General features: G+C 43.0%; 1 protein-coding gene and 1 non-coding gene across 14 annotated transcripts in view; both read left to right on the forward strand.

Annotated features, from left to right (window-relative positions):
* The window catches only part of VEPH1 (ventricular zone expressed PH domain containing 1), a 291,970-nt gene that overhangs the window by 101,183 nt on the left and 176,061 nt on the right, over window positions 1–14,726 (forward strand). For 12 of the 13 annotated variants that reach the window (XR_009502810.1, XM_059920041.1, XM_059920044.1 and 9 more), the window contains exon 7: window positions 2,837–3,057. Coding sequence is in view for 12 of the 13 variants with exons in the window: in XM_059920041.1 (XP_059776024.1) it covers window positions 2,837–3,057 (221 nt within the window). In the remaining variant the exon portion in view is untranslated. Of the gene's footprint in view, window positions 1–2,836; window positions 3,058–7,227; window positions 7,365–14,726 lie in introns of those variants that run through there. The other variant, XM_059920052.1, reaches the window with a different exon arrangement.
* Window positions 7,366–7,472, forward strand: LOC132365675 (U6 spliceosomal RNA). Its single transcript, XR_009503196.1, has one exon. It is a non-coding gene; the product is annotated as a U6 spliceosomal RNA (small nuclear RNA).

Raw genomic sequence — 14,726 nt, forward strand, 5'->3', positions numbered from 1 at the left:
TTTTCTTCAGTGCTGTGTTCCTAGCTTCTAAAACAGTGTCTGGCGCAGGGTAGGGACCCGCACATCCAGCTTTTGCCTTGAAATGAGGAAGGGAAAACGCCCCTGTGATGCATTGCACACCGTGAATTCACATACAGAGCCCTTGCATGAATGAAAGCATCTATGTTGAAAAAAATATTAGACTCAAGAGTACTTAGGTGTCCTGCAACCTGACAATTATATGAGCCAAAGTATAAAATGGGCTATCAAGGAACTTGTTCCAATGGTGTTTATTTTTCATTCCTCTAATATTGTTATCCTTCAATGAGTAAATATCTCTTCAATTAGCTGTCCAGCTCACGGAAGTCCTAGCCTTAGTCCCACATATCCAGACAGAGCACTGTGCCCTAGGTGTTCTTAACAAATAGTTATTAAGGGATTGATGGCAGATGTACCCCCTTCCCCAAGAGATGTGTTCCAGTGCAATTGTACATGGACTCTTTGAAAAACAAGTTAAGTATTAAAGACTAGGGAAGTTCACTACTGCAATCTGTTCTGTAATAAATATTTCTTTTAAAGTACAGAATTCTTTTGCAACTACATACCTTTATTTGTAAAGTCATGCCTTGGCATATAAGGTTTGCTTAAATCAGTAAATCAAGACATACACACCGAGTGTAGACACTACAGGCTCAGTTCTGTGCCGGGCTGATGATTGATGTATGAGAAGTGGCCCCTTTAGGAGACTTGAATGGTACATGTAACTGTTAGGGAATTCTACATGGAAGGGGGGATTGTGGGTCCCTTAAAGGCAGAGACCACTTCTCATTCACCTTTGTCATCTAGTGTCTAGCACAGACATATTACAGGCATGCAATAAAAGCACGAGTAAACAAATGATCAAATGCAATCAAGTACTAAAAAGATTTTTAAAAAGAGTTGATAATACAGTGAAAATTCAGACAGAAGAGGTCATTGGGAATGGCTTCATGGAGGAGAGAGAAGTTAATCTTGAAAGAAATGAAGCCCCCAAATGCTAGAACAGAGGGGACAGGGGAATTCCTAGCTAGAAGAGTAGTTTACACCTGCACACCTATCACTTAAAAGGATTTTGAGCATCAGCCTCCAATATATATTTATTTATAATTATACATATGGTCTATTATACTACCATTATGAAAGTTTTTAAATACATTAAAAAATAAGATTTTAAAAGAGCAGTTAAAGATAAAATAAGCATATTTTTAGTTATTTTTATTTATTAATGGTATATCATTATTTATATTGGGCACAAATCTACATTTCAAATAACGTTCTTGATAATTTTGAATTTTTTTGGCTAACTTCCAGTCATGTTGGATTAAATCATGTCACCTCATAATATGACTGATGAGGAGTTCTCATAGGTATAGGAGACAAGTCAGCTAAGCCATTTTCTTGTTATTCACTCACGCCTGAGTTATTCACGCTGTTCTTCATCTTCAGTTTTTTGAAGGAACGTATTTAAGTCAATTGTGAGAGTTAACTTGATTAAAGCTGAGTAACAGAATCTACTCATTCGACCAGGCACATAAAATCTGTCACATGCTGACAAATGCTTAAAGTGAACAAATGAGGGAGGATGTCCTGTGGAGAGGAGGTATACCATTATGGTACACGGCATCATCTGACAGGCAGATGGATGGGGGGTGCCGTTGACCAGGCCTCCCCTGTCCACGTGGAGTTAGTGAGTCATAGGCATACAGGCTTGGCCCAAGGAGGAACCAGAGTTGGGAAGGGTGAATGTGGGGGTCAGATCATTAACGATGGTTGAGAGATTTGGACCTGGCAAGATAGGCTCATGAGACTACATATTTTTAAGAAAGGAGCAACAGGAAAAAGGTTTTATTTATTTTTTGAAAATTGTCTTGGAAATCAGGAAAAAAATCAAAACCTCAAAGAAGCCAATTAAGAGGCATTATGAATGAAACATTGTTAGCTTCAGCTAGCTCTCTAAGTAAACTCCCCATAGAATTATCATCTGCAGGTCATGGGACTCTGACTTTTTTTTTAAATATAGACCTTAGTTCTTCATCGTTCTTCCCCACCACCCCCACCCCCAGCTTTATTAAGGTATAATTGACAAGTAAAATTATAAGATATTTAAAGTGTACAACAAATGATTTGCTATACATAGACATTGTGAAAGGATTCCCCCTATCAAGTTAATTAACCCATCCATTAGTCCCATATGTTTTAGCAAATTTCAATTACATGATACAGTGTTATCGACTATGGTCACTATGTTATACATTAGATCCTCAGACCCTATTCATCTTATAACTGAATGTTTATACACTTTACCAACTTTTCCCTATTTCCCACCCCCCCCAGCCACTAGTCCTTGGCAACCACTTTTCTAGCCTCTGTTTCTTGGGTTTGACTTTTTTTTTAGATTCTACGCATAAGAGATACCATAAAGTGTCTATCTTTCTCTGTCTGGCTTGTTTCACTTAGCATAATGCCCTCCAGATTCATCCATGTAATCACAAATGGCAGGATTTCCTTCTTTTTTGTGGCTGAATAACTTTTCATTCCATACATATATGCCACCTTGTCTTTATCCATTCATCTGTCAATGAACACTTAGGTTGCTTCCATGTCTTGGCTGTTGTACATAATGCTTCTATGAACATGGCAGTGCAGATATCTCTTTGAGAAAATGACTTCGTTTCCTTTGGATAGATTCCCAGAAGTGGGATTACTGGATCATAGGGTAGGTCTATTTTCAGAGGAACTGCCGTACTATTTTCCATAGTGGCTGCAGCAGTTTCCATCCCCGCCAACAGTTGTACACGTTCTCCATTGTTCTTGGCAGGAGAGAGCCAGGAGCTGCTTGCCGTTCCTGGTGAGTCAGCTGGCCAGCATGGAGCACTCGTTTCACCATATTCTCCTGCTGGAGATTAAGAGCATCACGGACACCTTCTCCTCCATCCTGGGCCCTCAGAGCAGAGACATCTTCCGCATGAGCAACAGCTTCACTGCCATTGCCAAGCTCCTTACGCGACAGCTGGAAACCACCAAGGCCAGAAGCGACAGGTGAGCAGGGATTCCTGGGTACCTCAGGATCTGTTGTGAACCCACTGAGGCATAGCACAAAAGGCTATGTTTTCTTTTGTAAGCATAAAAGTTCCCAAAGAAAGCCAAACTCACTATCTCAACATAGAGTAACTTCTGCATAAATTATGACATTTGCCAGAATTTTTTCTAAATCTGTGAAAACCAGAATGTAACCAAAACAATCCTAAAAAAAAGTGTAAAAAATACGGTAAAGGAATAAGAATGTAGTGCAAATAATAATGTTTATCGAACTCGTTTATTTATTTAACAAGCATTTAACAGTTGCTTACTCTATACCAGGAACCCTGCCAAAAGCTAGACATATTGAGAGATAAAACATGTTTCTTTACCCAAAGAGCTCATTGTCTAGCGAGGAGGTAAATATTGAGTGGGTAGTTAGAGAATAGTGGGAAGATTATGCTGATTATGATGCTGTCAAGGAGTCTGGGGAACACAGAGATGGGGGTACCTACTTCAGCATGGAATGGAGAGGAATGGGAAGCTGAGATCAGGGAATGCTTCCCAAAAGAGGTGATATTTTGAACCAAGTCTTGAAAGATGACCAGATTGTACCAGGCTGGCTTTGGGGCAGCATGTGAAAGAGCACAGCACTTTCTGGAAACAGAAGTCATTTTGTCTGGCTAGGGTGTGTGTAATAAGGAAAGTGACATTAGGTAATACTGATGAAGTGGTAGGCAGGGACCAGATGATGCAGGACATGACAGACCTTCTTAAGGAGTTTGAATTTTATCCTGGAGGCTGTGAGGAATCATGGTGGGTTTTTACATGTTAGGATATGATCAGAATCCATGTTTCAGGAAGCTCACTCTGGCCCCAGTGCAGAGAACATCTCAGGCAGAGGCAGACTGGAGTCAGGTCAAATGAAGGAAGGACAGAAAAGTGTCCACAGATATTAGCAATTAGAAGATTATTGATGATTGTAGTGAGTGAGCTGCCAGTGGTATGGCTGGACATAAAACAGGACGCCTGGGGTTGAAGGGAGAGGGTGGATACAATAAACAAATCTGGTCCTTTCAAGAAGTTTGTGGAAAAAAATAAAGACCATGCAAGATTGAGGGAGGGGTTTTATTATGTTTTGCTACATTTTGAATAAGGAGGCACTTGGAAAGTTTTATGACCTTAGAAGTTACAAAGTACTTTCAAATTCATCATCTCATTTGATTCTCATGATCACCCTAAGGGGTAAGAAGGGCCATTATCATTATTCCTATTTTATAGAAGAAGAAACAAAGGCTCAGAGACTGGTTAAATCTCTTCCCAAGGTTACACAGTAACTAAGTGATAAAAGATGGACTCAAATTTCAGATCCTATGCACTGGAAGGTATTCAGTTATGGAGAAGGGGCAGGGCACATTTGAGACTAGCATCAGATTTTGTGAGTTTTGGGGCTAACAAATGATGCATATCATTTTCAGTCTGAAACAGCATTCCAAAAACACGAGAAGCCATCCTTACAAAATAGTGAACATTTAGTCACAAGGGTCCACTTTATGTCCAGCATGGCACAGAGCCTGGAGGTCCCAAGAGATATAAAACAAAACATAAGACATAAAACACCATTCCTCAAAGGGTTCACAGTCAGTGCATGTGACGGGGTTAATGGAAGTGCGTATAGCAGGCTGTGGAGCATGAGAGACATATAGCCAGGGGAACGAAGAATGTTTCACGAAGAAGGTGAAATTTAAGTTCATTCCATATTTATTGAGTAGCTTCCATGTGCCAGGCATCTGCGTAGGTACCAGATTAAGTTGCACAGGATGGATGAAAGTTCCCCAGATAAGCGTTGAAAGGATACTCCAAATAGAAAGGACGCTCCTCACATGCAAAGATAAAAGAGTTTAAGAGTGTGTGACCCAGACTAACGAAAAGCAATTCGTTCAGCGTGGCTGGAGTGAATACATCAGTGGAGGGTGGGAGAGTAAACTGAAAAGTTAGGTCAAAGGCAGATTCTCAGAGAAGCAAGGAGTTTGTCCTGTGAGCAACATGGCGGCTTGGAAAGATTTTAATCCAGGGAATGAACACTGCTCCTAGCACAGTAATTAGCAGATAGTGGGCACTCAATAAATATTTCTTCTCTAAAGGACTAGGTGGATGAGGAAGTGGCTGACGTGGTGGAGCCCTGAATGGAGTTGGCTGGAGCCGCAGGCTGGCAAGAGAGAGAGGGGCCAGGATGCTATTACTGGGGGCTTAGCAGTAGGCGCCCTCCATGGTGAGCGAGGCCTGGGCCAAATCAGAGGTGGGGAACCTAGGAAGTCAGGACAGATCTTTATAGTGAGAGAGCTTGGAATTAGGAAGAATCGATTATTGGTGAGAGGTGGGGTGAGGAGAAGGGGAGGAGAGTGAATGAAAACCCAAAGATACCTAGCTTGAGTGGCCACATACACATGGAAGAGGGTGCTGATCACCAAGAAAAGACGTAGCAGGAGGGGAGCCCATCTGGAGGACCTCTTGGCCCACTCCACACAGAGAATATTTTATGGCCAAGATGGTCATCAGAGTCAACAATAGCTATTCATCTGAGGAAGCCAGATAGCAAGTGCCCTTTTCTCTCAACACTGTAGTTTTGATTGAGCATATAAAAATCTGTTGCTGCCTGGTTCAGTGTCTAGTATAGTTGCCTATAATACGAGGGTTTCTGATTTTGGTGCTATTGACATTTGGGCTAGATAATTCTTGGTTGTGGAGTTGTTCTGTGCGTTCTACAATACTTACGAGCTTCTGCAGCCTCTGCCCACCAGATGCTAGTAGCAACCCTCCCCCTCAGCTGTGACAACCAAAAATGTCTGCAGACACTGCTAAATGTCCCCTTAGAGATAAAAATCACCCCCAGTTGAGAACCACTGCTATCTACGTATTCCATTGAAAAACAGCATTTACACAGACCCCATGACCTGCCTAGCAACAGCCTACACATGGCAGCATCCAAAAAACCCAAAACCAGCATCATGAAGGGATGATTTGTCATCTATGTGCAAGCACAAAGTCACTGTTGGCCAGTTTTCATGATGTGGGGAAATTCAGTTTAGAGCTTCTACAGCTGGTGTTCGGGGGAGCCACTTTACATTCTGTGCACAGCTAGCCTGCTCATTTCTTCTTCCGGCGGTGACTGGTGTGTGCGTCAGATGCGAAAGCTCGGGCACGTATTCTGGCCAGCAGCCTATCCGTTCTTTCTTGCCTCTACACAGGCAAAGTTTCAAGACGCCGATTGACTCTCCATGAGATTATATGTGTGAAAAAGGGTTTGTATAAAGGAAAAACATGTTATACAAGGGTGTTACATTAGGCATTCTGACAGGAAAAATGATTCTTAATAAGCAGGCCCAATCCAATTAGCAATAAACAACTTCCACATGAAAAGAAGAATGTAGGAGATATGTAGACAGGAGAAAAAAATGAGGTCTCACTGTCAAAATATGAGTCTGCATTAGGAAAATGCATTTCTCCTCCCTTTATTATTTTTCTGAGGGGAAAAGAAAAAAGAAAAAATGAAATATGAAGAGGTAAAAGGTCACATACACCACCACCACCACCATCGCCACCACCTCAGCCTCTCTCAATTCACAATACTTCCCCCGTTTCAACCCTCTCTGTCAGTCTCCTTCTAATCAACTGTAAGTATTTGGTGGGAATCTCAGAAAAGCTGGTGTGGACAGCCAGGCTTTTGTATTAGCTGCTCATCCTCTCTGGGATGGTTGCTAAGGCTTCTCTCCCCACATCTTTTCTCTGAATAGCCTTCATTGTGACCATTTAGCTTCAGTAATTGTAATCTGTGCCCCACAAAGTAGAAAGGTCCACACTTTTGTCTAAAGCATCCAGCAAAGTCTGATCCTTACAATTGAAGGGGAAATGAATAAGGGAAGAGAGCTCAAAAGAAAATTAAAGATGGATTAAATTCAAAACAGATGTTATCTAATTTACAAATCTGACACATAGCCCAGCAGGCCAGATTTTAGACTTCAGGCCAAAATTACAAGACTATCAAAAGAAAAACAATTAGCATCCTAGAGAGAGTGAAAAACTGGAGGAGACAGGAGCCTCCTTTGCGCCAAATGACTGAATTAATCGGGTGATTTTTTATTTGATGCACCAGGTAAGCACACTTGCACTTTTCTTGTTCCTGTGTTTCAGGATGAATGTTTTTATCTAAATAATAAACCACCGGAGGCTGACTAACAGGACAGCCATGCAAAACATTTAGATTTTGAGATTAATTCTGGAGAAGCAAAAGAAAGATAACAGCAATTGTGGATTAAAAAAGAGAGGGTGGTGCTTGCTTTGGCAGCACATATGCTAAAATTGGAACGATACAGAGAAGGTTAGTATGGGCCCTACTCAAGGGTGACATGCAAATTCGTGAAGCGTTCCCTATTTTTCTTATGGTTACCAAGGGGGAAGGGGTGGGAGGGAAAAACTGGGAGATTGGGATTGACATATACGCACCACTATATATAAAATAGATAACTAATAAGAACCTACTGTATAGCACAGGGAACTCTACTCAATACTCTGTAATCAATTATATGGGAAAAGAATCTAAAAAAGAGTGGATATATGTATGTGTATAACTGATTCACTTTGCTGTACAGCAGAAACTAACACAACATTGTAAATCAACTGTACTCCAATAAAAATTAATTCAAAAATTTTTTTAAATAAAAAAGAGAGGGTGTCAAGATAGGAGAAAAGGTCTATACCTTTCAAAAGTGTATGAGCCCAAAGTAGCCTGCTGGGTGGCCGCTAACCATTGAACCATTTGCTTGCCGGGACCCACGGAAGCTGGGGAAGGAGAGGGTGGCTCCTGGCAGCTGTGTGCTGGCTGAGCAGTCAGTGATCCTTGGACTAGAAGACGCCTTTGCCAATGCGTGTGGTGCCAGGGAGGCTGCTCTAATCAGGCACCATCAGAATTGCGGACAGTTTGTCACAGGTGGTCTTAGGAGGAGATTCGGCTTGGCCCCAACTAGGGATGGAAGGTTTGAGGGATGGAAATTGTGAAAAGAAAGCAGGGGTGGGGAGGTAAATAGGAGGAATGAGAAAAGGTAGGGAGAAAGAGGGGCCAGGAAGAAGGCACAAGGGGAAAGCAGAGGGAAAGGAGAAAGGGCACCTGACCCAGCCCTAAGTCCCAGGCCTGGCGGGGGGCGGGGTGGGGGGGCGGTCACAGTTCCCTCAGATCCAGCTTTCACACCCTAGCCAAAGCCATCAAAGTCATGGGGGAGAAAGTTACCTTTAAGAAAAGTTTTAACACAAAGCATTAACCTCTGGCTTGATTAAATGGGTGTATGTTCTTTGATTGTTTTGGTGGTGATGGTGATAGTAGTGGTGAGACTGTGTTTATTCTTTGTTTTTAAGAATCAGGTGGGAGGTGAGGGGTAGGCAATGAAAGGTAGAATATAGTCAAAACCTATTCGGTAGGTTTAAATCTGATTTCGGGATACAGGTAACCCTCACTTTTCAAAAGTTCACTTTACGCCCCTTTGCTTTGAGGAAAGACCTACATTAGTACAGTCGTCTTGATTCCAGGACCCCTCGGATACCAAAAGCCATCCATCCATCGAGCCTCAAGTCCCTCTTATAAAATGGTGTAGCGCAGTTGGCCCCTGTATAGGCTAGTTCCACATCCTCAGTTTCAACCAATTGCAGATCAAAATTCAGAATTCATTCTGTGGTTGGTTGAATCTGAGGATGCGGAAGGGGGAATATGGAGGGCCAATTGTATCTATTTTTGCTAACAGAAAGAAATCCAAAGAGGATTTTCACTTTTACAAAAAAAAAGGTAATTGCTTCTTCGCCTTACACCCATTTCAGCTTAGGAAAAGTTTCATAGGAATGCTCAGATAGCGGGGGAAACCTGTAAATGGAAAGCGATGGCACAGTGGAGGGAAGGAAATGAAACAACAGTATGTGGGAGAGAATGAAGGGAAGATAGAATAAGGAGATTATGTTCACAAGGAAAGGACTCCAGGACATCTCCCCTCCATGGAGTCACCCCAGAGTTTTGGCTTATTCTAAATTTCATGCATTGAACATCAAAGAAGTGGATGGCAGGGTGGAACAGGGGATTTGAGTCATTGTGTGTCTGGAATGTGTAACAAAGCAACATGGACTGCAGAGACTCTTTTCCAACTGTGAGACCCTTTGCAACCTGTCATTCCAGAGTTCCCATCTTGACATCTGGGAATCACATCAGAACCCAACCCTGGTGTGATACACAGTCCCTGAAGGCACAGCCCAAGAGTTTAGGAGTGATGGCTCTTTACCGAGTCCACAGCCGAAACTGCAGAGAGCAGGGAGCCAGGTTTTTCTCTCCAGCTTTTCAGAGAAGACCATGTTTCTGAGTCTGATCAAGCTTTTTAACCAGCTCCTACCGTGTGATGGGTTGGTTCAGTGCTGGGAGCTTTTACTATGTTATATTGTTACATCGTCACAACAACATCTTTTAATATATATTAGGATTACAGAGGCTTCATACTAAAGCATAGTGGAGAAAACTTTGTGGATGGGCAAGAACAAAGTAAAATTCTTTACCCAACCCCTACTCACCTCTAGGTTCATGGTAGTTCTTGGAGGGGCAATAGTGTAAATGCCCAGACATCAGCTCATAGAGTTTTCTTTCGTTTCTTCCTTTAGTGTAGTCCAGTGTATCTCAAATTGTAGTGTGGACAAGATTTACAGTGTTCACAGTACTTCATTAATAAAGGAATTTTAAAGGAATGTCAGGGGTGACTTGCCTGTTCCTCCCCAAAGTGACACAACACTAACCTTTATTATTATCTTCTATCAATAGAATGCCTTCTTTGTGCCTGTCTTCCCACTGAAGGCTGCTCTTATCCAGTACTCCAGTTTGGTATCCCTTCCCCAGGAGGTCTTCCCCACCCACCCATGCCCATGGTGACCTTCTCTCTTTTGCCCTGCTACAGCTCACATTGCCTCTCCACTCCTCCACACCTGAAGGCCTGCGCTGAAGTGCTAGGTATCTTTCTGTTTACCCTCCAGTCTCCCCCAAACTTGAGAGAGCTAATATTCAGAGCCTATGCACTATGGAAGGAAAATAGAGTCTTAAAAGTGCTTACAAGAGCTCCCACTTTTTTAGGCAAGACATGTTTATACAAAGAGAAATTGATTCTTTGAGAGCAACTGTTGGCTCGAAAACTGTACATAAGGAGGTTCAGGACCATAATTAAAAACATGTGATGTTCTGGTCAGTGTTGCCCCCTGCTTAGGAAAAGCTGAATGCAATTTCACCCCACCAAGGTAACCAGAGTTTTCATAAAAAACATGTATATGTTTTCAATCTAGGGAGGTCTAGGGTGGTCACTTGTATAAAAAGAAAATCGGAACAACCATTTGTGGCAGTAGCTGTGGTTCTTGTTACTCCTCCATGTGTAGGGAAGGAAGGGCTTCAGTTTTTTGCCCCTCTTCTTACTGAAGAAGTTAAGTCTGTCATGTGGTACCATTTACGTTCCATCTGCTTTTCATTTACTTCCACCATTTGTCCTTCCTTAAAGCAGCATTTATGGTGATGCGAAGGTCTGTAAAGGTATTTCAGGAATTCGTTTATCAGCAAGAGAGGTAGGTGGGAGACAGCATTATCAGCTTTGGAGCCGATGAAGCAGCGCCAGGGAGCGTGAGGCCCCAGAGGGGCTGGCTCTGCCGGTGTGGACAGCCCTGCCAGGAGGGTGAGCGGCACAGTTACACTTCTGCCAGGGGGACCAGGCCCCTTTCCTGTAACACGGCTGTGTTCAAAACACAGGACGCACAAAAGAGAAAATAGCCTTTCATCAAGCTTCTGTGGTTTGGCTTCCCCTTTCAAACAAGACAGGGAACAGCAAAGCTTTAGCCTGGAGGAAAGGAAAACCTGTGCTGTGGGAGGAGAGGTGAGAGGGACTTTACCCTAGATGGCCCCTTGTGGGAAGGGTGACAGCTGAGGATAAAACAGTTCTACTTGACCCTGATGACCCAGCTGTTTGCTATTTTCATTCCCCAAAAGCTCCCTGTTCCTTTTTGGTATCCATCATAATTGAACTCTGAAGTTGCTATTTGCATGCTGTTTCCTGAGTTTTGAACACCTTTCAGTTTTTTTTAAAGGGGACACCAGAATTTATTTTTCAGACCTCTGTGAAGGGTTGCTCGGTGATTATATGTCAACTCTGTTCTGGTGTGTTCCCACAGGATGTTACTCTGCGATATTAGCATATAATAATTCTTGTTGGTTACTGTGCTGTCACCGGTCCCAAAATATGTATTGCTTGTTCCTGTGGTAGAGTCAGAGGCAAACTGAAGGAAACACCTACTGAGAGGCAGGGGGAAGAGGGTATGAAGCAGGTGAGCCCTGGAGGTGGATACTTGTGTTTAATCCTGGGTTTACTAGTTGATCTTCGGTAAATTAGTCGACGTCTCTGTGCCTCAGCTACTCCATCTGTGAAATGGAGATGGCAAAGGGCCTGCTTCACTAGTAGAATGGGCAGACCGGATGAGGAGATGTAGCAAAAAGGATAACTTAACCATTGCCCTGCTCTTCCAGTGTTAAACGATGGTGAGTGACAACGTCTTACTTTTTCCCTCTTCAGGCCCAGTGGTTGCATTTCATGGCAGATACCCTCCCCTTAATCCTCATGGGCAGCCCCCATTACCTGCTCATGTTCCCAGAAAAAAAGTTAGCCTAGAAAAGGCGGAGCGTGTTGTCTCTACAATTCTCTCCCCTGATTCAGAGTGTTCTGATGACATTACTATGTTACATTTTTGTACTCTTTTATAATTTTCAACGTGCTTTTGTAACTTGTGCCACATCCAGATGACAACTTATTAGGATCTGTCAGCCTTCAGGTAAGGCTGCCGCTCACCGGGTCTGCCCATTCTAGGCTCGGGAACCTTGACTAAGAATTCCGGGTCCATCTGAACCAGTATCTGTCAGGGGCAAAAAGTGAAAAGGTACCTTTACCTCAGAACTGGTAAAGACCCTGGAAGGCTTGAGGAAGATAAAGCTATGGAACGTGAGGGAACTGCATACAGTTTACCACACTCCAACTCCAAATAACACACAGTTATTTATTTACTTACTTATTTACTTAACTGCGTTGGGTCTTCGTTGCCGCGCACGGGCTTTCTCTAGTTGTGGCGAGCGGGGGCCACTCTCCTTTGCAGCGTGCGGGCTTCTCATCGCGGTGGTTTCTCTTGTCGCGGAGCATGGGCTCTAGAGTGCAGGCTTCGTTGCTCCGCGGCATGTGGGATCTTCCCGGACCAGGGATCGAACCCATGTCCCCTGCAGTGGCAGGCGGATTCTTAACCTCTCTGCCACCAGAGAAGTCCCACACACAGTTTATTAAGTCTCACCTCACTACAGAATTAGTGAAACCCTCGGCAGCTTTGCTTGATTAAGGGAAAGTGCCTCTGCCCTGGTATGCTTCAGATTCTGTTCCTTCAGTGCCTGGGCCAGTGCTTCTCAAACTGGAACACCTGGGGATTGGGTTAAAGCACACACTCTGAGTCGGCAGCTCTGGGATGGAGCCCGAGATTCTGCATCTCCGACAACCTATAAGGTGATGCTGATTGTGCTGGCCCAGCAACCTCACTTTGAGCAGCAAGGGCAGGGGCCTTGCACTTTTTGCTCATCTTTTTCTGTGTCCCATTGCTTCTCGTGTTGGTTAAATGAAAAGTGAACAAATGACTGAGCATCTGTATTAGAGTGATCACTTCCTCGTATCAGGACTTTCAAACTTTTGTTCTATTAGCAGAACGTTCTCTCTCCATGCCTGCAATGGCTCAGAATTCATCCTTGAAGTACAGAGATTTTTTAAAAATCGACCATTTCTATATCCCAGTCCTTGTATGCTCACACAGTAGGAAGGGTCGCTCTCCTATAGTCCACAGTCTTTAGGATGCTGCAGAGGTAGGAGGGACTGTATGGTCCTTCCTGGCTTAGAAAAAGAAGCAGCTTACCTTCCAGGTTTGGTATCACCTGTACAAGCTGCCTTCTTTCGGAATCAAATGTCCACATTGGGCAGTAGCTGCCTAGGGTTTTACCATTTGACATTTTCATGCCCATTCTGTATTGGGCTACACTGTCAAATCCATTATCTTCTATAATGTTTTCAGCAATCTGGTGATACAGTATCATTGATCCCATTTTTAGATAACAGAAAAGTCATAAAGAGATTTGCCTGTCACTAACAAACAGGAGATTGGAGTCATAAACCTAGATCTTTTCCCTGGAAGGCCATATTCAGTCTATTTCCCCGCCACGCTCTCCTTTTGAAGCCCCTAAAAAGAATCTTGTTGTGAATGAAATAAACCATGGAGTCATTTCATTTCAGCAAGTTCTATGTTCTGGTGCCCATATAACTGAGCACCTGCTGGTCTCTGCTCTTGCGCACTGAGGCGGTCAGGGGCAGAAGAGAGTACCAAGAATTTGGATTCAACATTGTCCTTTCCCTTAGTATTCCAGTTTAGCTTTTCCAGAGGCATTACTCATTTCAGTTCCAGAACAGATGACAGTGCTGTGGAGCTGGGGGATCATCTCTGTCATTCTTATGATGATTGATGACCCAAGAAACTGCTGAAGAGTAGGGAACATAACATCCTAAGAATTTAGGACTCCTATGTGGATTTGGTCCATCATATTCTCCTACTTCTCCTCTAACAAGCTCAACTCTGCAGGATACATATCCTGGGCATGGGATCATAAGCCAAGCTCATCAAAAGTTAACTAATATTATTTTTCTTTGATTTAAGGAGCCAGGAGGAGAGGCTGCCAATCTCTCCACCTCTGCCAGCTTTATAGTCTCATCTCCCAGCTTAGTGAGAGCAGTGAGCTGCCCAAGGACCAATTCGTTTCTAAGGGGGAGTCCCGCTCACACAAGAGGGAGATAATTAGGCCTTCCCCTGCCCCTCCTGGGTATCCCTAGATATGCTTTTACAAACTTTACCTTGGCAATAGACACCAAAAACTGTTCAGACTGGAAATCATCTGAGCCTCTTGTAATGTGGCATGTTGAGTTAAAGCCAAGTTAATATTTAGGGGATTATAGAACTCTGACAAAGATTTCTGTAAAATTACCTCTGGAGTTAAAAGTAACAAATGGAAAAAAAAATAACAACCCCTTTGCATGAACCGAACTCCCTGGCCCCCACAAATAAATGTAAACAGGACCGGGACCTCCACTCTCCACCCATACTTTCACATTTGTGATGCATTTCTTTGCTCTAAAAGGAATGCAGAGTTTCTCTCTCTAAAAGATTTTTGTTTTTGAACAGTTCTCTCCTATCTATTTATACTAAGTTTAAAAACCAAGAGAAGTCAAGGAGCAGTGAGTGTTTTTTATAAATTCAAACTTCTACCTACCATTTTCTGACCTTTCAACCTATTGGAACAAAAACTTTTCCTAATTCTCTGCCAGCAAAACTCTGTGACAAATCCAGGTGGATTGATGGCCAGTAACAGAAAATTCTCTCTGGTCCATCTTGTGGCTTTGGCTACCTTGGAGACCCTTCATTACCACCCCATCCCCTGACTCCTGTGTTATAAAATCTCCAAATCATAAAAACAAGGACGATCGTGTGTAAGAGAGAAATTCTTTGTGGTGAGAAACCTACTCATCAGCCACACTCATCAGCCTCATATCTAGAGATTACTT

This window comes from Balaenoptera ricei, chromosome 4, assembly GCF_028023285.1.
Source record: "Balaenoptera ricei isolate mBalRic1 chromosome 4, mBalRic1.hap2, whole genome shotgun sequence".
Lineage (NCBI taxonomy): Eukaryota > Metazoa > Chordata > Mammalia > Artiodactyla > Balaenopteridae > Balaenoptera > Balaenoptera ricei.